A 23,385-nucleotide genomic window follows, 5' to 3' on the forward strand; every position below is an offset into this window, starting at 1 on the left:
GTCGTTTCACATTGTTTTCTTCAAAGGCTCAAGTGCCTTTCCCAGTTTACTCATCAATAAAGGCCAGTTTACTCCCTGCCTTGAAGCTGTCAAGAAACACCTTTTTGCTTAGCCCAACTAAATTTTTAACATGTGGTCACTGAACAAATTGGTTAAACCATTAGACTCCTGAAAGACATAACCAGCATAACGACTCAGGCAGCACTCTAAACTGCTTGGAAGAATTGGCCCCGCAAGTACTGGCACAAAGTAACAATAATGTACTCTGGGAATGACAGTAGTTCATGTGCATACAAGCATTTTGCATCTGCAACATGCCACACAGTTAACCATATCGTCATATTTCTCGTGCAACTTTCTTCATCACATTCACACTCAGCTTTAGAAAATGAACGGGCATTCTGGGCAATGTTTAAAAGTTGAAAGCAAAAAAAAAAAAATACTCATTCATGAAAACAAGCTGGCTCAAATATGTCAACTCTTAAAGTTATTGTAATCAGTTAATATAACAACGAACCATTTCATCAGAGCAAGAATATTTAATGAAAAAATTTCAGATGCACATAATCGATGATGAAACACTGCAGATACAAGATACTAAAAGGCATGTAATATATTGCATCCAAGACTATTCAAGTTAATGCAACAAAGCCTTGCATATTATACCCACATGTAAGTAGTACATCTAGGGTGAATAGGGAGTTTTCGAATAGGGGCTCCAAAAGCACTTTGCATATGGATGCTTTGGGTTAAGCAGGAGCGATGAGTTTTTTAATAGGGTCTGCGGCACTTTGGACACTCCCCCTATTCTAAGTCACTCTAGTCTTGGCCAAGAGCCGTCAGTTCAGTGGTTGCCATCACGTGTGTCTGACCCAAAACATTTGGGGCAGGCTTTAGGTCTTCCACTCAATTCGAGGAATAGCGTCCCCAACCCAAACGCGGTTTTGCGCAGGCGCAATGACTTTGACGATATTTCTTTGGGGCCCCTATTCGAAAACTCTTTAATATCAGGCCCATAGCTACGGGGGCACCCTAAGCCTTCTTATCCCGACAAAATTCTGATGGGGGAGGGGGAGTCAAAAACAACTAATGAGGAAAGACGTATTTGTAAAATAGTCTTCAGCAAGTGGGTAAACCCCCGGCAAAAATTCCTCACTAAGGGCCAGCAGTGGAAATATTAAGCAAGAGCACTAAAGTGCGCCTCTCATAATGCCAGAGCCTGACAGAAGCGGCTGTAGAAATGGTGCTTGTCTAATGGGCAGATACATTGAAGGAGATTGGAATTGCTGGCCACAGGTTAGATGTGACACAATTGCCCCGCCACGGTGGTCTAGTGGCTAAGGTACTTGGCTGCTGACCCGCAGGTCGCGGGATCAAATCCCGGCTGTGGTGGCTGCATTCCCGATGGAGGCGGAAATGTTGTAAGCCCGTGTACTCAGATTTGGGTGCACGTTAAAGAACCCCAGGTAGTCAAAATTTCCGGAGCCCTCCACTATGGCGTCTCTCATAATCAAATAGTGGTTTTAGGACGTTAAGCCTTACTAATAAATAAATAATAAGATGTGACACTATTTTGAGGTGAACGTGCTCTTGTCAGAGAGACATGCCCAGTATGCAACTGTTGCCTCTCATTTCACTAGCACGCACACAGAATAAAATACTTGTGACAATGCCTAAAGTTCACAATAATCCTAAGCCACATGAATAACTATGTCACGCATAATATACAGATAATGCATGCTAGCACGTACTCTTGTTTACGTACCCGAACAAGCACATTCTTCCATGGCTCTTCAGCAGCTAATGCTTGGCGTGCAACGGTGATCAGATCAACTTTCTGAAACAACATCGCTGAATTACTGATGCAACAAAACAAATATGGGGGTAAGTACAACTTGCTCACCTTCAAATAATTTACTTGGTCTTTCCAACGCGCAGCCTTCTGAATTCTTTTTTCGGCGTCCGGGCCTCTATTACGAACAAGCAAGGAAACGAAGATAAACATTCATCAAGGCCTCATCACACGAGAAAAGTGGGTGACAATATGAGTAGTACGTAAATTGAATGACAGCGCACGAGAGTCCGAGATAAATTATAGGACGTAAGGAAATCATGAAAGTCACAGATAGGCAAAATTTGTGACGTCTTTGTGACACATATTACGGCGATGTAATGACATTACATCGTCGCTTGTTCAAATGTGAGGCGATACGCGAGGCAGAGCAATGCAACCTGCGGTGCAAAAGGTTTAGGGAGAGCAGGAACGTTAAACCATTGCCAATGGTTAAAGACGGTCGACTGACAGCCCCCCTCCACCGAAAAGATGTCAGTGCTGCTCTAACCAGCACAGATGGATATCGCTTTCGAGTAGTGTTAGACGATGAATGCATCAGGTCTCCTGTAGGGTATTTAGACTATCGCCGTTAATGCGGTCTCACAATACATGCTTACTTAGAATCTTGGAGCTTCCTTATCTGTGATGTCATTTTCTTAATCAGGAAGACTCTCTCCGTCTTGAGCAGCCCGCGCAGCACCACGACCTGCGAAACAAGTGTCACGTGCAGAAACCTTGCTAAAATAAAACGTTGGTCGCACTCACCAGGTTATTGACAGCAATTTTCTCCATCTTGATATTTAACGTGCATTCGCGGAAGACTCCGAATCAGTGAAAACGTTAGCTAGCGAAACGAAGAACGGTACATCACGATGTTCACTGGAACCATACCACGCTGTTTTCTTTACACTTCTTTGAGAGCGAGCTTTCCCTCAGCTACAGTGGCTAGCCACTGTACCTCAGCGCAGCCTGAGAGTGTGCGCGATGACGATGGGTCAGTCGTAGGAATAGAGAGCCAAAGCAACGCATGGTGGCTCTGTGAGCGAGTCTCTATATTAACTCTATGTTTGTGAGTATGCTTAAGCAGCGTCATCTCTGGTGCAAAAGTAGAAATCATGGATGTATATCGCGCGTTTTCCCTTCCCGCCAACGCGCTGCAGCTCGCTTACGTACCCATGCAGAGCGCGCGCGCACCTGCTGAGCGGCTTCAAAAATATCTCTGAGCTGGACAAGCACATGTGAAGCAGCAGATGTGAAGCAGACGATAGAAGACGAGTGCGCACTAGTGACAGCGAAATGCATTTCTCAAGTCCGTCACAACATATCGTGTACGACGTATGCCTTACTACTAGTACACTCTAGCCTCGCGAGCTAAGTCTTATTCTGTCGACACGAAACGGCGTACTCTATAGATGTGCTGCTTTTGCGTTTATGAAAATCATATCATTGTTGTTTCGCTGTGGTATCTAGAAGCAGCAGTCGTGTACTGTCGTGCGCAAACGTTTGCGTCGTGCTAAAAAATAAATAAAAACTAAACTTATACGGTTTTAGAGTCATGCCCTCCGTGCCGCGGCAGCATGAGCCACTGACTTCGCCGCGAGACAGCAAGTTGAGCTATGACCACTGCGAATCAATCAAGATGAAGTGCTCGCCTCGTTTTTTCGAGCAATCGATGCTCGCTCTATTTTTCGAGAACGCGACTCAGTACGTGTTCGGTACCCCTGCACGACTTGCCGGGGAACCTACACAGCTGTTCACGTGAGTGAGTGAGAGCAACTTTATTTTGGTCCAGTGCAGGTGCCGCGGCTGCCACGCGCAACTTGGCTGCTCCCACGTGGGCACGGCAGGTCTAGCCTGACGGCCCGTGTTGCCTGCATTGTAGGTGCAGCCCACGACACACTGCGGAACTCGCCGACGCTTCCGTGGGATCGTTTCTGCCATCACAGAAAGGAAACTTCGCACAGCGAGCGTCTCGTTTTAAAGCGCCAAGCTGACGGCACGGCCACAAAACAGCACGGCGCCGAAGTTCCCCGCACCAACAGCAGAACGCGTTCTGCGCGTGTTGCATGCGCCTGGCACGCGCTCCCGCTTCGGTGAAACGCCTGCGCAGTGCGCCCTCCCCAGAGCTTCCGTCATGCCAACAACCAGGCGCGGCGTTGCCGTACGTCGCTCCGCAAACTTGAGCTTTGGTTCAAGCAGAATAGAATACGAATGCTTCAGTATGAGAAGTTCTGCAGTCAGGACTGCCCCGCCGTGGTGGTCTAGTGGCTAAGGTACTCGGCTGCTGACCCGCAGGTCGCGGGTTCGATTCCCGGCTGCGGCGGCTGCATTTCCGGTGGAGGCGGAAATGTTGTAGGCCCGTGTACTCAGATTTGGGTGCACGTTAAAGAACCCCAGGTGGTCAAAATTTCCAGAGTTTTCCCTCCAAAATTTCCGGAGTTTTCCCTCTCAAAATTGCCGGAGTCCTCCACTACGGCGTCTCTCATAATCAAATGGTGGTTTTGGGACGTTAAACCCCACAAATCAAATCAATCAGCAGTCAGGACTATAAACGGCTATCTGCTCTCTGCGAAAGCACCTGCACCTCAATCTATTACGTGCATGTCAGGAAAGGACATCAGTCTTCAGCTGGATTCGGCAAGCGGCCAAGTGTTCCAGCTGCCTGTCGTGCGCGTTTGCTCACAAAACACCTATATACTGCTGTTTGGTTTGCTACGGCCACTGATCCATGGGCGTCGATGGTCGAGTCACTGTAGAGTTACTTTAGGTAGCAGATCGAGTTGTGCATAGATTCGCCATATTGACCGCTCAGACGTTCATGTCATGCAGAAAAGCCACCCCTTCCGAATGTAGGAGACCACGCAGCCCAGCGGCTCCATGCGTTTTCTCGCTCGTTCACACCCGTCGCTGCCGCAATAACTTTTGCTTCGAAAAAAAAGGAAAACTCGAATAAATAATGGTCTTAGATAGATGGCAGTCACCGTGGGAAGATATTTTTGTTTTACACAGCAAACAAGAAAACCTTGACTTGTCGAGAATCATGTACACGATTCGCGGCAACTTAAGTTTAGCAAATCGCTAGTTTCCCGCAGTTCTTTACCGCTTTAAACGATTAATTAGGTGGCTTGATAAAACAATCGCCAGATCTATCCCGCAAGCAAACGACAATTTTCTTACTATCATACTGGCAACTGCGCAGCACTAAGTCACGGCGCTGCGCAGCACAGACACCACTAACATAATTGGCGTTCACTAAAAACTGACAACATAAGACAAAATCACAGCACCAACGAAGTATGCTTCCGCACTCAGCGGGATCGCCTCGCTGGACTGCTTGGGCAGCCGTGGTGGTGGTCGCCAGCACCCGCGCGGCCGTAAAGTTGGCTTTTCCTAAAGTAAGCGCGCTTGGCGAATGGGGGCGCGAGCGGCGAGTTCTATCAGTGACGCAACTCTGCTACCTAAAGATCACTGATGTCAGCCGTGCTAGCCTAGATGGAGTGTGCTGAATTATATGTTTTAGCACAGTGCAGCCCAGCAATGGCTCCTGTGAACCACGCGCGCTATTTGTTAGTTATAACTATAGTATCGTAATTATGACTTGAATGGAAATGAATAAAAATTGATAAAAATTTAACAGTATCGACTGTAAGAACCGCGGAACCTACTACCTTCGAATAACGCGTTAAATTATCAGTCCTCATGTGATGTATTGTGATGTATCGGTCCGCGAAATATAATTCCGTCACCTATTGCAGAAAAAAAAAATTGCATGGCGAAGTACACTTCAAACTGCGCGGGCCCGAAACCACTTTTTCTACTTTCATAAGTCGCCACTTGGTGTATGTAGTGCATTTCATAGTAAAGTCTCTTCATAGAGTTTTCCTAGGAAACTATGTGGTGCATTTGTTGGGAAGATGGGTAAAAGAGTGGCTGACCCAAGCCCTTGCATAGAGGAAGGAAAGCTCTTTCTCTCTCATGCGTGCTTCGAGAGGTGTTCTGGTAGGTGTTCTGTGAGAGGGCTGCAGAAAATGCACGACCCTTTCCCTCGTTCTCTCTCCTCTCCTTTCTCTACGCGCGCGCGTCCTAGTGTGTAAAGTGTGGTACCGCTGGCGGAAGGTGCGTCTTTTGGCTTGTGGTCGCGTTGTCTGTACTGGTCTGACCGCCGATCGCATTGGCCGAAGAGACAAGCGCGGACATCTTCGCCATTTTGGGTTGCATCTCGGAGCAAAATCAGAAGCAGCCATGGTGACCGTCAAGGAAACTGCCGACCGGGCCGAGGCCGTCATTGCGAACATGCCCGAGAAAGCGCAGTTGGTGTTCAACATCGTCCAAAGCAGGACTGGCGTCAAGCGAGCCTACATCCTACTTGGTGTGTTCGGTGACTACTTCCTTTACTGCACCGCAAATGTTTCGTTTGCTTACGTAAACAACGCTTCATAAGTCTCTCTTTTTTTTCTGTATGTTTAGCTGGTTCATAACGTTATTTACATGTTTATTTTTTTCTCCCTTTCTCTCTCTCCTTACTTGCAAGGAGGCTTTTGAGTGAACAAAATACCACCACGAAAATAGGTAATTAAGTTATACCTAGGCCACGTAAGAAGTACAATTTCATGTGGGCTAGCGTTGAGGAAACAAAACTGCGGTCTCTCCGAGGGTGTGACCTTGTCGGAGCCAGTTGCGGCGGCAAGCGGCTAGGATTGTCGCGTGCGCCACGGTGAACGATTCGCGTCTGGTCTGCACGTGCGGTTTACAGCCCGCGCGCCGGTCCTAGTGATAGAGAGATGGTGAAGCGAAAGTGAACACAGTGTCCAGTCTTCTATAGTAGGCGTCAAAGACGATTGTTGGTGCAGGTGCTGTTTTTCGCGATACCAGCTGTTATAACGCAACCACGTGAACCTTGCTTGGCGTAGTACAGACTGCAAAAGCTGCTTTCTCGCGCATTAGTTGCAGGTGTTGCAGACTGACATTGGTTAATTGGTTAAATGCGTGCCCGTTTTTTTTTTTTTTCTCTCTTCCTTTTCCTGTCGTGGATAAGTACGTCGTGTCTGCATGCCGAACCCACGTTTCTTTCTCGGGTATCTTCTAACGTACACCGTGCGCTGGCTGTGCCATATCCACATGGCTTGCTAATGATCAGCAAAACAAACAAACAAAAAGCATACTGCGAGCCATAGGAAACGGCAGGCGTATTCCGGTTTGGGCACGAAGCCCCAGCGCAATCGCTACGAATGTTTTCTTTTCCGGAAACCGCACTGCGCGATAAATACTGCGCAGACCACGCGAATCTTAAACTCGAAAGCCTTTACTCAGCTGCAACTAACAGCTGAACATTTAAAATGTTGCGTGTGAGGCAACCTGCGTGTCTGTATTTGCAACCTTTTCTTTTCGGCAGTGCGCAAATGATTGTGCCACTGTCCAAAGTAGGTCACTCTAGTCCGAAAGTAGCGATAGAATCCTGTCATCGCCAATGCTGCTTGTAGTTTTTTTTTTCTGTGGGCACTACACATAACAGATGTTTTAGTTTATCCGCAAACGGCAGGATTTTGCAGAGAAGTAGCGAAAGCGCAACTTTCAGTGCGAGGTACCGCCATGATGATAATGTGGCGGTGTGCCTTTCGGTAACGCGCCGTTATCCGACACGTCAGCTATGTTAGCGATGTCTGCATTCCTACTGTGTTCGCACTTAAAAATATTTGTTGGCTAATGACAAAGTTTCAATTATTTTTCACTCATTATAAAATTTCGTCCATTGTACCGAGTAAACACACATGTGCACATGGTCACATTCACATATGGGAATGCGATCATTAACTCTTGCTTTCACACACATACAAACACAAATATGTACATTGATGGAGTATTGATATTAAATTACACATGTCGTTTTGCATCCACGAGTGGTTTTCGATCCTTTAGTAGCAATTCACGACCCTGAATGCAACTTAGGGACCAATAGCTATCTGTTTTACTGATTCATATCCCTGGTGTCTAGCACGATTCGAAATAGCCAACAAGCTCGCCATTTTTCAGAATTGACAGTGCTTCCTCGCCATCACTTTCAAAAAGTGTGCGAGCTGACTACTTGTCCACAGAAAGGAGTGACGTGAAGCTCGGCTTACATTATCTGCTCGGTCTATACGTTTAGTCATGCCTTATCGCCAGCATCACCACCAAAAGCGTTGACTATTGTAGCATATGACCTTATGGAGCTTGGTATCGCCACGATTCGTATCATCGTGAATGATTTTCGCTTCGACATTTCACTAAACATCGGTTAAAAAATAGATGCCATTGCAAGCAGCAACGAGGAAGTGACCGGGAACATACGCTTCTGTTATGCTTGCTGGTGTGTCTCATTTAGTTGTATTTTAGCATACATGGCATTTCTGTATATGTCAACGTATCTACGGTATAACTGTATAGCGAACCCATAGCAGCAGAGAAATAGAATGTTAGGTTTCTACAATAGCAATTCTGTGCTCGCAAGGTTTTTCTTTGTGCCACCAAATGGCCCCACCTATCTGGCCTCTCACGGTTACGGCTGCTGTTGTCCAGTGTTTGCTAGCATGAAGTCCGCGGACAAACTAAAATTCATAAATAATGCTATGTGCGTGCGACTTGTTAGCAATATTTGATATATGCTTTTGCCCTTTAACATCTTGTGGTCATGTTGGCATGAAAACACACATTCATTCTGCTTTTTCCGCAGTTTTAACACATGAGCATCGGCAGGGGAGTGCAAAAGGGGCAATTGCCCCTCTCTAGCCTCACCAGCACTTTCTCTCACTCAAACTACACCAGTGTTCTCCCCCTCTCTCAGCCGCAATGCAATGTTGGTTTGCACCCCCCATGGGAAAATTCTGCCGACACCATGGTAGCTCACAACAGCTCTCGGAAATGCAGGCTGACATGCTCATGTCGAATCATGCTCTCTCCTTTCTCTTGTGTTTACCTGGAGGTATGTGTCTTGTAATTTCATCAAATCATTCTAAGCAGTGTGATAAAGATCAGGAATGAAGGGTGAGATCATTTCCATGTGTTGTTGACAAAGCTGTAAGAACACTTGAACATTCTCTGCCACTGCTACTAGTGCATCGTCACTCAAGATGGTACGTGTCATACCAATCACGCTACAGTAGTATCGATGTAGCAAGGTGCTCAAAACCCCTTTCAGATTTCCAACAATCTTCGCCCTCGAAATAATATAACTTCCAGGTGACATACGTTTTTCTAATTTGGTCAAAAATACTTATGCATTCTGAGCCATCGAACCTTGAGCTTCAAATTTCGTCAGTGCCCCTTTAACAGGTGTCACACATGCGTGCACTATAAAGTTACGGAAAATGTGTTGAAAAATGTGTGTCTGGGAAGCAGTCATGGCTTCTACAGAGAGAATGACCGTGGCGCCAGTGCTTTGTCTACTTTAGTTGCTGATGTAGGCAGTATGCAGTGGCTCTGTTGATGGTAGCAGCGAACTGGGGATATGAGAATTTTTTCTGCCTTATGGGAGTTTGTGAGAAGTTCCCAAATTATTTTCTCATTGCATTGCAGAGTTTTTTAATCTCATCGTGATAAAACTGCTATTGCATTATAAAGCTTGCAAAATAAATCACTATGCATTAATCTAAACCAAGCATTTTGTTCCAATGCAGTTATCGGTAACATTTGTTGGCTATAGCTGTATTAGCATAACTTAAATTTACCCATTCCATTAAAATTCCCCTTGCCATATACTCCAAAAAAGCATTATAATTATTATTATTTTTCAAATGGTAGACTATGCAGGCATTTTGCCTACAGCTGTCCTGTGGATGTCTTGACAACTGGGAAGTGTCGATACAAACACACCTGACTTGGGATATTGTGAGCCAGTAAAACGGTAATGAAATGGTAATGACTTGCTAGGAGCAATAGAGCGTAGCATGCAATATGACTTCATATTTTTGCTGTAGAGAGAGGAAAAAAGCTTAGTTTGCTCTTTCCAGTAGTTTGTTAGTCACAAGGCATTGTAGCACACATAGAGTGGGGGGCAGTGCATTGTGAAAAAGTTTTATCCTTTGTCCTTCTGGCAGCAATTCCCTCCCTTGCAATAAGTTCACTAACATAACTTGATATCAATGATAACTAACAGAATTAATATTGTGTCTAACAAAGATAAACGAGCCCTCAAGATTTCGGCTTCTTTCCTGCATAAAATGTAGTAAATTAGAAATTCTGGTTTCCAAAGTCAAGCCAACTAACTCTTATACCTGTATTGAAGCATTTCATCGGAACACAGGTTAAGCATGTTTCACTGTTACACATTGGAAAATGCTGCACTTTGGTTTGCTAAGGGGGCACAAAAGGCCAATCTATATTCGTCTGAATGAAAGGTCATTGCTTGAGAATGTCTGAAATGCCAGTATTATATGCAGCAGCGCTTCAACAATTGACAAGCTATGGGCACAATTCGTGCCACCAGTGCAACATTCTGGAACACAAACCCAGTGGTTTAGTTGGGTCTCAGTACAAATAATGACCAGTAAGCTTGTGCAAAGAATTTCAGGTTCGAAGCAAATAATGCACGATTTTGGTCGAATAATTTCAAGTCAAATTCGATTATTATGTATCACATATTATAAATAAAAATGGGCATGTTTGTCAAGACCCAACTCACCTGTACAATTTTTTAAAAAGTTTAAACAAGACCTGTGCAAATGCTGTTCTTTTAGGTTCAAAGAAAATGGAAACAATTTTGAATAGTAGCAGGATTGGAATTTTGGTAGAATGCAAGTGATAACCTGCCAAATTTGTAACTTTTTAAAATTTATTATACTTGGTTTGAATATTCGCACAAGCCTAATCACCAGTAGTCAAACAGGCACGACATATTACAAGTCGGCGTAAAATGCAACTAGTCCACTTCTAGACATTATACCTATGAGAATGACGCCATTTCAGTTTTTAATAAGCTGTGCGCCCTTAAAGCCCCTTGCTTTATTGCATTACAGCATTATTTGGCCAGTCGAATCAGTAAACTGTGAGCATGGCTATGTCGTAGAATAACAGAGCTGAGCTAGTTGGTACATGTTCATTCTTTTAGCTAATTGGTATGTAGTTGGCATCTGTGGTGTCTTGATTTGTCCATGCTTGCATGCCCTGTCATATTAGAATAACATCAGAAGGCTGTCCCTGGAGGTGGTTTGTTTGAGTTGTGCTAACAGTATGCAGACTATAATTGATTGATTGATATGTGGGGTTTAACGTCCCAAAACCACCATATGATTATGAGAGACGCCGTAGTGGAGGGCTCCACAAATTTTGACCACCTGGGGTTCTTTAACGTGCACCCAAATCTGAGCACACGGGCCTACAACATTTCCACCTCCATCGGAAATGCAGCCGCCGCAGCCGGGATTTGAACCCGCGACCTGCGAGTCAGCAGCCGAGTACCTTAGCCACTAGACCACCGTGGCGGGGCTATGCAGACTATAATGTGCAATTCGCTTTCTAACTACGACTTTCCTTTATACGAAATAAGAAGTGTGAGGATGGTGGAATTATATTTCAACAATCTACATCTTATTGCCTCTAGCGTCTCTTCAAGATGAACACGTGCCTGCAATATTTATTTGCTATTTCCATTTAATCTCAAATGTAGTGAAAGGGGCAGCATTGTTTTAATAATTTTAAGTTTAACTCCAGGAGTGTAGGTTGGCAGTAAAATTTATTGAAGTCCTGAAGAAGTTATCCACTAGTTTTCATTCGTGGTGGACTGCGGGCTTCTCCCTCATCGGGAAGAGAAGGCCAGGGAAATTATAAAATTGTGCCCTTTTTAAATGCTTATCCACTTATTCCACACTTTTGGCTATCACTAACCCCGGCTGGCTTTACTGAACCTGGAATGGAGTTTAACAGTTATGACTATGCAATGTTTTATCAGGTGATGATTCCACAAGCTTGTTCATTTTTTTTTTTACATCCATGATGTTGCATTGGGCTTTGCCTATATAAAGTAAAGATGCCACAAACGAGCACTCATTCCAGGCATGCTGCTGCGTCTAGAAAAAGCCATCATCATATTGTGGCGCCAACTAATAACTTCAACCGAGCGCATGTACAGAAAAAGCAATTATCGCAATGCACTGAAGGTGCACTTCCTCGTCCTGCCACTGGAGGAACGAATGGATGAGAACAGCCAGCATGTGCGAAGGCCAGAACGATAGAGGAGCTGAAACATGATGCAGTGTTAAGAGAGATGCCACCACTGCTGGCACACCCTCTATAGACAAATGTGTGAGAAAATCTTCACTCTTTCCCAAGCCACCGCAGTACTTAGCACAGAAGAGCCATGTCTAAGAATCTTGAACCCAGGCACGACCCATTGTAAGTGCGTAGTGAGCGAAGAAATGTTTGTGATGATGTCAACTCAAGCGATCACTGAAGTAGTGCTGCGAAGAAGTGAAAGAAATCTTTTGTACCTTGGCTCTGAGAAGAGGCATGTAATCACTGACGACCGAAGGATAATCCCCAGCTGTAGTCATCATGATGTCATGAGCGTTACAGAAAAGGAATCTTCGAGAAGCACCAGCGACTCACCAGGGACTGGGCTGACAAGCCTGGGGGCATGAAAAGTGTTCTTGAATACTCTCTAATGAATAAGCATACATGTGAGCATGACTCAATTGTTTTCCCGTTATTATAAAACTCACCTGAGTTGTATTGCGATTTAACAAGCCTACATGTATAGGGTTGATGTTGTACCACTTCAATTGAGAATATAGCTTTTTCATGTGTTTGTACACTCTTGGCTTTAATAATGTTTGGGGTTTAACGTCCCTAACAATACCTTATTATGAGAGACATCGTTACGAAGAACTCCAGAAATTTCGACCATCTGGTGTTCTTTAACGTGCAGTGACATTGAACGGCGCGTGGGCTTCTACCATTTAACCTCCATCGAAATGTGACTGCTGCAACTGGGATCGAACCCGCGACCTTCAGGTCAGCAGCGGAGCACCCTAGCCACTGTTCCACCGAGGCAGACAACTCTTGGCTTTGACTTGGTTTTTGAAACAGAATAGGTGTTCGCTGGCGCACTCAAAAAACATACTCTTAAGCTGTCCATGCTGTCGTGGTGCATTTTGTTGAACTATTTCAACATTGCCTGGAATCTACCTGGCACTTTCGTTGCATTCATGACTAAAAATGATTTTCACCTTTGGCATGTATTCATTACAGGCCACAACTCTAGTTGTTTGACATCCTGTGAAGACACTTTTCACATCCTACATTCGCAAAAGCCACCGCACAGCTTGCAAACAAAGCATGCCATACAATGACAGTTAGTGCATGTCACCACGGCACACCTCATGACTGGCACAAGCCTACAGTAGTGGAGAAGAGGTCAATAAATTTTGGAGCAGCTATCGACGGACATTCATTCAATTTTCATTTCTATGGTCATTCAAATAAACATAATCTAACCTATAATTTGACAACTTTTTTGAGAAATACCCGGTTGCTGACCGATCCCCCAGCGTGGGTGTGTGCCACAGATACAAAGATCTACTTTAATTCTTGCATAGGTTGTTTTTTTTTTTTTACAGGCACAGCTTTGCCCTTAATAGTTTTTATGGTAACAGGTGCTGTGCTTGGTTGGTTGGTTACAATATAAGCAGCTATTTATAGTTTAAAGGTGCAAATATAGAATTATGTGTACTTAATAAACCAAACAACATATGAAAGGGATATTAGAGAACACGCAGTGAGGCACCAGTTTTATCAGATTAAAAAAAAAAGAAAGTGAGTTGGGCTGTGATTTTCTTCTTTAATGCAAGATAAAATACACTAGCTCTTTGCACAGATCCTTGGGTACTCCCTTATTGTGGGTAAGTGCCACTTGATTTCAGGCCATCATCACCTCCTCCATAGTGGGTGTACATCATTGGCTCCAAAGAGAAAACGACATGTCTCAAGACCCTTGGGCACGAGCGCCGACACAGAACAATCAGCAAAATAATGAACAAACTGGGTCTGGCACAGCTCCAACTCAACCTCCCGAGCCTCCCACTGGCACTCAAGGGGAGCCGCCACTTCCACTGCAGCCTGTTCAAGAAACGGTGACACGGCAGGTGATGGCACCAACAAATCAGGGATCGCCCATGCAACACGGTGGAGGATTGCAGAACTTTATGAGTTCACTAGGAGTTGGGTCTGCAGCTGAATATCCTGCAGCTGCCGCCTATGAGCCAGTACGTCCTGTACCAGTGCGAAGTGGAATGCAACAGTCATGGGCTTCCCAGTATGGTGTCCCAACAGGTGGAATGGGTGGATATGGCCATAGCATCCCCGTACCTCAATACGGGGTCGAAGGAGTAGTGGCTGCCATTGTGCTGCGGCAGATTGATGAGAGCCCACCGCAAGTGAGGCTTGTGTTTGCCCTCCTGGAGCAGTATACGGGTGTGAACAGAGCATATCTCGGCATGGGTATGCACCATTTTCTCTCATATGCGACGACTGATGCATTAGTGAAATTGTGCTGAAGCGTCTGTTGGAACCCAAACTTGCATTTTTAATGATACTGGGCCTACTAGTTAGCATTGCTTTTGTTAATGGATGGTGAAAAAGAAATGATATATTTCCAGTTAGAACGCACATTCTTTTTGTTTCTTTGTGGGTTTTAGTAGCTTTATGCATTTTATACATGGCCGACTTGATGTGTTCTAGATGTGATTAATTTCAGGGTTATCACATTTAGTGGACACCATCATTGTTTTGCCTTCGTTCAACTTTTTCTGTTGTTTTCAAGAGATGCCTCTGTTGAGTGTGTGTGTTTATTTTTTGGTTGTCTGTCTGACCTGCATGACCCTGACAGAAGAGCACCGTAGATAAAGGCTGAATTGACCATGGTGGTTGGCAAGTAACTGTTAATATGTGTGTGTTTGTTATTTCACTCTTCGAACTGCTCATGTAGAATTGCTTACTTGCAAGACAAAAACAGACATAGCTATCTATCTCTTAATAAAGCCGAAGTACCTTCAGTAATTGTAAATGTGTTGCTTAGCTTTTGTGTGTTGCTTGTTTGCTAAAGCGTATTTTCTCTGTGCAGGTACGGCTGGCTTGTTTGCACTGTACATGATCTTTGGCTACTTTGCCCAGCTGCTGTGTAACCTTGTTGGCTTTGTCATTCCTGCTTATGCCTCGTAAGTTGTTCAAATGCCAATCTGTATGAAAGGTTTTGCAAAGACATCAGCAGTGGTGCCTGTACCTTTGTTTGCATGCACATTTGTGATGAGCAAGGGCACAAGTAAAACGTCGATGTTTAGTATTCCTTAACAATGTTGTCTTTGCTTGTGCCATGTAGCATGCACGACTTCAGGTAAACCAATCTTGCCAAGCTTAATAATGTGAGCAGGTATAATCCAGCTCCTATTTGGGACTGTCTAGCTTCCCAGCATGTGCTCGCACCTCGGTGCTACTGACCTCCAATAAGAACATCAAGTAAGAGAACACAATGATCAAAATACAGAAAATAGAAATTGAAAATGTTAAAAATAACTGCCACACGATGCCAAAGTTTGCATTGCCTTGCAGAAAAGAGTTTGCCACTATAGCGTGTGCCACTTTTCAAGAACATGAGCTCGTGTGACAGGGTGATGGATGGTTTACTCACACGAGAGAGGTTATGCGCTATGCTAATAGCTTCAGTAATTATTTTTGAGCAGTCACCTTTGTGTTAATTAATCACAGTTGTGTTTCCCAGCTCTAAATTGCATTCGTATCTGCTGACATGCTGCACCAAAAGACCTGTGCCAAAAAAGCATCATTCCCATCATGTACTTTGCACGTAATCTGTAATTGAGACAACTCTAGGTTTGACTGATATAACAAAAGCTGCATGAGAGTGTGATGTAGACAGCGCTACTGATGCCATTAACTAACTGAGTTGTGCTCTTCATTGTGCACAGTTGTTTCTTGTATTTTGCAGCACACGTCAACTTTGTGAACTGAGACAGCTTATGTGGTGCTGAAAAAGTGTCTATTGGCAAAATCCATTGTGAGAACAGGAGTAGATGGTTAGTGAACTGAGGTGTAGGGGGCAGAATACTAAAAGCTGGGCCATTTGATCTTCCGATGGCACACTTCCGGAGAGCAGGCGGGAGGGTGACAAGGGGGAAAGATATACCGTGTGATCGAAGCATGCCAAGCCCTGGCATTCTCTGCAGGACAGCAGCAAAATATGCCTAAAATCTCTCAGTTGCACGTTCACCTTTATTCCAATTTGCAGTTGCATAGTACGTTTGGGCAACAGTGCATCCAGCAAACATAGCTGCATGCTCTTCCTAGCCGTCATTGTCTCTACCTGTACAAATGGTGCCAATGCAGCCAACATAAGTGATGTCAAACTATATGTCGTAGCTACCATTGCCGCCGCTCTCGCTGGCTGAAGCAAAATGATAACACGGAGAATGTGATGTTTTAAAGTCACACAACTCTTTTTGTACTGCGCCTTTTCAAGCAAGAGCACTATGAACTGCTCGGGGCTGCTCTCTGCATCATAAAAATGCTCTTACATCTATTTGATCTCTGAAACAAGCCAACGCTCAGGAGAGCACCTTCAGCTTACTTTTGAGTGAACCTGTTCTCTCAGTGAAATTCTTCACATGCCTATCCGTGACCTTCAGTAGTCGCTCTGGAAGTATCTATGGGTGTAGGCTCTCCCATTCAGTGCCCCACTTGGGCAATGTCATTCATGAGGGTGACTATAAGGTGGGCAAGGGGTGTGTTGGCACATCATGCAATGGTGGGCACAATGAAATTCGTACATTTTACACACACTTCACTCCTTGAGAACTTACTCCCCCCAACTACACTCGATGGCTGGTTAGGATATGTGCACAGTACCACTGCTTCCTGCATCTCTAGCTATGGATCTGTATCAGGGGCCTTTGTTTCCTGCTAGTTATAGTCTCCGCTGTTGGTCCCCCTCCATTCCCCTGGTAATGCTATTGGCCTCAAGGTGCCTTTGGTAGATCTCAGCAACAAAGGCACAGTGACAGGATAGTTCCTCAAGTTAGATACTTTTTCTTGTCATGAAACTTAGTCGCCACTCTATAGGAGGGTCTGATATGTCGCACAAAGCTGCTACTCTGCGGGGCCACTATAGCTTAACCAGCTTTCTTCTGATTAATTCAGCAGAGACCGTAGATGCAGCCAGCGCAAGCCTTGTTTTCTTCATGTGCTCTGTATATGCGATTGCTTTCGATATAAGAACCAAGTTCAGATACTGTGCTCTGTATATGCGATTGCTCTCGATATAAGAGCCAAGTTCAGATATTGTGCAGTTGAAACGGCAGGTTTGCCTGACGATGCCGTTCAGGTGCAGTGTACCAAGGTGCCATTTCGGCTTACAAGAACGCTAGTGAAAATGTGTCGCTGCTTTTAGATAACTGGAAGAAATCCATAACGTGGCAAGTAATGGACAACTTATGCATTTATTTGAAGCATGTGTGTGCGTGTGTAAAGTACTTTGATTCATTGGACATCTCTATGTGTGCAATTTAATAAGTTGTGATGCTGTATCATTGTCAAGGTGCATGCCGTGCCTCAGGCCTAATGCTATATCTCATATATTGACAGCCTGCCAGCCCACTTATGAATTCAAAGTTACATAACCATGGAAAGCTCTAATGTCTCTCTATACTGTGAAATAACCTTGAGGGCCGTTGCGTGAAAGAGAGGCTTCCAGCTATGATAAATGGGTCATTAGCTCTATGTTGTTGCAGAAAACAAAATGTTTAATTTCTTTATCAATGCTTTAGGATGCCTTTTTGGTTCTGGTCTACCCTAGTGCTGAGTGAAGGCTAAAATAGAATGTTATTTCTCGTAAGTGTTTTCGTGGCCCCATTTCCTCCAAAGAAAGTTCACTATTTTACATTCCTGTTAAGCGTTCTGGTATGCTGACGTAGCACTGTACTGAATGCAAATGTGCGTTAGTCCTTATGGCCCTGCTCATGTGAGATAAGAGATTAAGAAGTACAAAACATAGTTTGGGGGAGTGAGTCATTTTAACTTGTGTGTTTAAAACAAGACTAATTTATGGAGGTCACGGCTCCCTAGAACCCATATCATGTGTGCACACACCACACTATGCTGTGGCCGCACATACACATATATTAAGGAAAACCTGCGCACTTGTGCAGGGCTGGTCGGACTACTGTTCCTTAACCGTCCGTCGCCATAGGAGCCGATGAGCACTCTATAACCCTTCAACCAAAGCATCATTTTTAAAAGACTGCGCATGTGCAAAAAGTGACGAACAGGCAGCTGTGCCGTTTCGATAATAAAGTCGGGCTACTGGTGTATGAATTCTTATTCCCTTGAATTTGTAAGTGCGGAAAGTCTAACGCTCGCGGACTAAGAGTGCTGTAGCACAATGTTGCTGACTGATTTCTTGGAGCTCTTCGTTTACGTGCCAAATTTCACCAGACAACAGCAATTGAATTTTCATATGCTTTCGATTTTCCAGGTGTGATGCTGTAAGCATTAGCGACAGCAAACCGTCACTCCCGTTGATCGAGTGTTGCACATGCACGCCTCACTTTTCATTGATGGTGGAAGTGGTTGCTTTCAGAATTAGAAATTTCTTTCTATGGATCCACCTTTCATTATGTAACCACTGTAATTCTTTTTCGTGACTTGGCACCAAAGCTCACATCTGCGTCCACTGTCGATGGTGTTTATCGTGCACTCATTACGCCTAGCCTGCGTGTTTGCAACTTGGCGTGCCACTCCGGGAAGCTTGCCCTAGACAATATGATATCGCACATATGAGCTCAACAAAGGGCAGCATACATAAAACCAAGTTTGGTCTCGCGGCCGTGAGAACAGCGGCGGCAACTCTACCATATAAAAGCCTACCAAGGTTGCAAGTTTGCCTGTTGCTGGAAAGCCTTTCAATCGCGGAGTATCACCTACACTGATAGTGGCATTGAGGATGCATGTGTGACATCTGCAGTCTACAACAACGTAATTATTTTTCACACAAAAAGCCGAACCGCGGTACCGAGCACGTGATGCGGGCTCCTGTTCAGTGCAGAGCTTGTGCACACAACGCGTGGAGCGGAGGCTTCTCTGTAGCTTCCTCAGGCGGGCGCCTGTGAGCCCGCGGGGCATCCTCTTCCTTCCTTTTTCTTTTCTTGCTCCGCTCATCGTTAGTTTACTCCGCTTCTCCTCTTACTCAATTCAATTCCTCTGAGCCGTGTTGTGTCCAGAGGAATTGTAGGCGAATATTACAATGTCAAGGGTTTAGTGTGTCAAGATCTTTCACAATGTCTTACCATTTCTTTTCTTTTTTTCTTTTCTTTTCATGGCTGCCTATAGCATGCGTGCCATAGAGTCCACAACAAAGGATGATGACACCAAGTGGCTCACTTACTGGGTGGTTTTCGCCTGCTTCTCAGTGGTGGACTTCTTTGCAGACAACATCTTGCGCTTCTTTCCCTTCTACTGGCTGGCTAAGGCAAGTTTTTCGGCTTGCTTAGGGCTGTTTTCTTTACCATATTATATTCTAGTTTAGATGAATTTGTGTAATGTAGTGGTTGCCTAGTGGACTAAGGCAGCAGTGAACTAGCTGGGCACAATTACATCTGTTAAGATTGGCATTTGAAATGAACAATCGTTGTGGACAACCATCAGTTGGTAGGCAGATTTCGAGCGACTCATTAGTATTGCTAAACATTCAAGGGACTTTTTGAAGCTTCCAATGCAGTGCTGCTTATGCCTTCAATGTATTTTTTATGTCAGTGAGATAAGCAGTAATAGTGCTGCTGCAAAAATGTTTAGAATTCATCAAGTACAAGCATAGTTAGAGATGTGTCACACACGGTAATTTCTTTCTCTCTACTCTCGTCCCAGCAAGTGCACTGGAAGTTAAACGGAAAATGATGGTACAGGAAAAAGAAGCTACGCCAAGCACACATAATAACCTTCAGCACTTCTGCACTTTTTTCTTTGAACGTGCAGCTTACATTCAGTGTGATCGCGAGCACAAGCGCATGCATGTGGCAGCATATCATGGTGGCCACAGCAACTGTGCTGCTACGATGCTTAAATCAGCCGATGGACATAAATTTGAGTATATAGAATCATTTGTCGAGAGAAGGGGAAATGATTTCCAGCTTGCTTCGAGAATTAATTTTAAATACCAGGTCGTGTGCTGCACTAAGGTTTGGTTAGCATGTTCTAGGGAGCCTCGACTACCGATCGGCAGCGTTTTCTGACCATTCTGAAAAAGTGTTGCAGGGCTACTTCATTAACAAAAGAAGTCTCGGCAACTAAAATGTTGTCGAGCATTGTATGCACATCACTTTCCGATGGTGGTAGCTTGTGAACCTGTGGTTAAGGACCCATAATCTGTTACGGGTAGAAAGGTGGGAAGCCTTAATGTCACACAAGTAAACACCTGGGCATAGCAGCACATTACAAACTGGTCCAGAGTTGAACACTGAGAACTTTGCAATTCTCCTAGGGAAGGGATGCTGGTGCTGCAGCCACATGGCATTCATCTTCACTATAAAAAATCCAAAGAGATCATAGGTTAAGCAGCAAATATTTATGAATTAACTCTTAAAATAAGTACTTCATTGCACATATGTTGAAGTTAGGGATTGCAGCTAGAAGTTGGGAAGGGTTAACGCCTGACTTGCAGTCAACTTAAAATAACAGCTCGACACTTTATCAGACTGACCGAAACACCAGTGTGTTTCAGTGCACACATAAATAGTGCACATATTCAAGCCAGTAATAAATCAGCTGATCATTGTTTGCGAGGGGCTGATCCCACTTAAAAGTTTCACCGCACGCCCAGAGATATGGCAATGGGAGAAATGTTGAAAATTTCTCCTCAGTAAAAGATGTTTTCCCAAGTTGTCAAGTGCATATACTAAATGCAATATTTTTTTCAGTAAGGTTAGTATCTGACAGCATTGTCTGTATAGTCATTGGTATTGCTCTTTCGAAATTTGGTGAGCATGAATGGCTACCTCGTATAGAGACACAAAAACGTTTTTTTTTTGTCTGTATATAGGTTCGATTGATGTTGCTTTTTAATAATTTGCATGATATTTCAGATCATCTTTCTTGTCTACTGTTTTGCTCCCACAAATCCAAACGGATCTGTTCACATCTACAACAAGATCATTCGTCCAGTCTTTTTGCGCCACGAGACCTCTGTCAACAAAATGGCTTCAGAAGCCGGGGCTGGGATCCGGACTGTACTGCGTGAGTGTCCTATGTTGCTTCACCGTGCAACTGCTGGGGCCTTTGATTGCTCATACATACTGCATTTTTTTTTGTCATGCCAGTCATATTACAATGTTTGCATTGCAAGGATGCAAAGAAATAGTAGTTTATTATTAGTGACTGATGTGCTGGTGGTGGATGCAAATTTAGCCTAATTAATTCAGTGATTGTTAATTGCTTTATGACTTCTCTAATGCTGCTGCGTTCCTGAATTTATGTGCCTTGTGGCATAGAGGAAGGAATCTGGCATAGCTGTGACCTACTGCACACTGAACAATATTTGGGAAATAGGTGAAAAGTGTGTGTGGGCTATGTATTTGTGCTATGTACCACAAGCACAAATATTTGTGTTATGTGCCACAGGCAATTCAAACAGAAATGCTTTTAACATTTATGAAGAGACACCCCCTGCATAGAGATCTCACAAAAGACACATGTTCAATCTGGGAACGGATCACTGCAAATTTGTTCCTCCATGCGTTATGTAGCGATTTGTTTATTTCACTCCGCAGGGTAAAGAATATTAGGGTTGTGCATTTTGCTATGAGAGTTCAGTGCGAGCTTTCATAGCATGCTTTTATGACTGAGGCTGCAATCTAGAATTTATTGAGGTAGATAGCTGGCATGAACTTGCTTCCGCTGTAAGGCAGGCTTTCAATACCTAACGTTGCTTCTTTTGCCTTACAGAGAAAGCTGCCTCTTCTGCTACGAAGAATGAGTGAACCCGTCTTTCAAGCACTTCTCTCCTTTGTTGTCGCGTTGGGTGGCCACAGCTTCTTATTTTTCAGTGGCTAGCCTCTGGTGGCAGGTGGCACCCAGCATTGTCACCCCAAGGTACACTCCGGCATCATGTTTTATTAAAAATGTGCTTTGCCAATTCACTTGTTATTGTGATGCACACCGCTGCATGTTAAGATGTAAATAATATGCATATACAGATCAAGAGTACTGTGCCAAGTGCTGCCACATAAGGTTGCAGTTTGGCATGTTGGACTTGTACTTTGTTCATTTGCATATTTATAATTGTGTGAAGCTTCAAATTTCCTGAGAACTGGCATATCTCATTATGCTTACATCATCTTATCAAACTGTATTTTTGCAGTATGTTTGCTGGGCTGTTGTCCCTTTTGTTTTTTATTGTGACACATGAAAGCTTGGAAACCCACTGACTATAGTAACACCATGTTTCACTGGCAGTGTCATTGGCTAGAAATTGTACTTGAAAATTCAGCAAACAAAAAAAAAGAGGGGGGGGGAAGCTGTTCTTATTTTGAAGGAAAGCTTTTCAGGTAAGAAAATGGAATTTTGGCTGCTGACTGCTTTGCAGCTTAATGGATCACACAGATGTCTTTGTGACTAGAGATTTTCAACATTTTCATTTTAAAGCAATTTGACACTGTGCCCTATTCGATCCACACAATTTGGACTTGGTTTGCTTCGCACATAAAATTTCAGTGCCACCAAAATCTTAACACAGGTATACAATGCTTGACATTAATTTAATGCTACATTAACTGCTACCTCAACACAAGGAGCACCGATACAAAACTTCGTAGGTGAAATAATGAATGAGATTTATGGGGAGACATGCACAACATCTACGCAATATCGAGGGCTAATGTAACCTAGAACATATTTAAAAATAATTTTTGAAGTGTATGCTGTGCGACTGAGTAAGATGCGGAGCACCTTGTGACACCAACATCAAGGCAGTGCCCACGTAAAAAAACCTACGTCATGAGTTTCTGCCGGCTGGTTGCTGGCATGCGCCTTGCACTCGCACCACCCGAGATTTCTTCCTTCGTGCCTGCAGTGTTGCATGTGCTGGCTGTGTTCTTTTCCGTCATTCGCTCGCTATGCTCGTTGGCAGATGTTATGCACCACTTCTATAACTCTGTAGATATTGCAGCACTGACTCCACGTTAAGTGTGAATGTGCCGGTATTATACTGCATGGTTGGATTTCACCCATTTCAGTCACAGTTCAGTGCAATCATGCGCAGATTTCCCACAGGTGCAACTCACGAACAAAACTAGGTTGAGTCTGTGCACGGTGCCGGTGTAAGTACAAATTGGATGCCACATAGAGCAGTCACATTTGTGCACTGCATTTAGGGCCTGGTGACGACATTGCACACCACATTCAGGCGTAGTTGACAAAGTGTCAGTGTGGCGCCCACATCGGTCCTGTGTGATCACATGGCCAGCTGTGATTTACAGACATCGGAGCTCTCCTCCTGCATAGCTCGGGGCTCGTTGAACCCAAAA

The 23,385-nt window shown here is 44.2% G+C and overlaps 3 protein-coding genes across 3 annotated transcripts in view; 1 reads left to right on the top strand and 2 right to left on the bottom strand.

The window, feature by feature from the left end:
* The window catches only part of Rlb1, a 32,924-nt gene extending 30,123 nt beyond the window's left edge, over positions 1-2,801 (bottom strand). The window contains exons 1-4 of the mRNA XM_037434480.2: positions 2,600-2,801; positions 2,452-2,540; positions 1,904-1,970; positions 1,766-1,837 (exon numbers count right to left, since the gene is read on the bottom strand). Coding sequence (XP_037290377.2) covers positions 1,766-1,837; positions 1,904-1,970; positions 2,452-2,540; positions 2,600-2,626 — 255 coding nt within the window. The 5' untranslated portion in view covers positions 2,627-2,801. The remainder of the gene's footprint in view (positions 1-1,765; positions 1,838-1,903; positions 1,971-2,451; positions 2,541-2,599) is intronic.
* Positions 1-23,385, bottom strand: part of LOC142814169 (uncharacterized) — a 578,033-nt gene that overhangs the window by 470,790 nt on the left and 83,858 nt on the right. The gene's annotated exons all lie outside the window — the stretch shown is intronic.
* On the top strand, positions 5,906-21,995 carry LOC119185448 (receptor expression-enhancing protein 5). Its single transcript, XM_075892187.1, has 5 exons — positions 5,906-6,203; positions 14,925-15,018; positions 19,199-19,337; positions 20,947-21,097; positions 21,806-21,995. Exons 1-5 carry the CDS (start codon positions 6,077-6,079, stop codon positions 21,838-21,840), a joined length of 546 nt encoding a protein of 181 aa, XP_075748302.1. The 5' UTR covers positions 5,906-6,076; the 3' UTR covers positions 21,841-21,995.

Source organism: Rhipicephalus microplus, chromosome 1, assembly GCF_043290135.1.
Source record: "Rhipicephalus microplus isolate Deutch F79 chromosome 1, USDA_Rmic, whole genome shotgun sequence".
Lineage (NCBI taxonomy): Eukaryota > Metazoa > Arthropoda > Arachnida > Ixodida > Ixodidae > Rhipicephalus > Rhipicephalus microplus.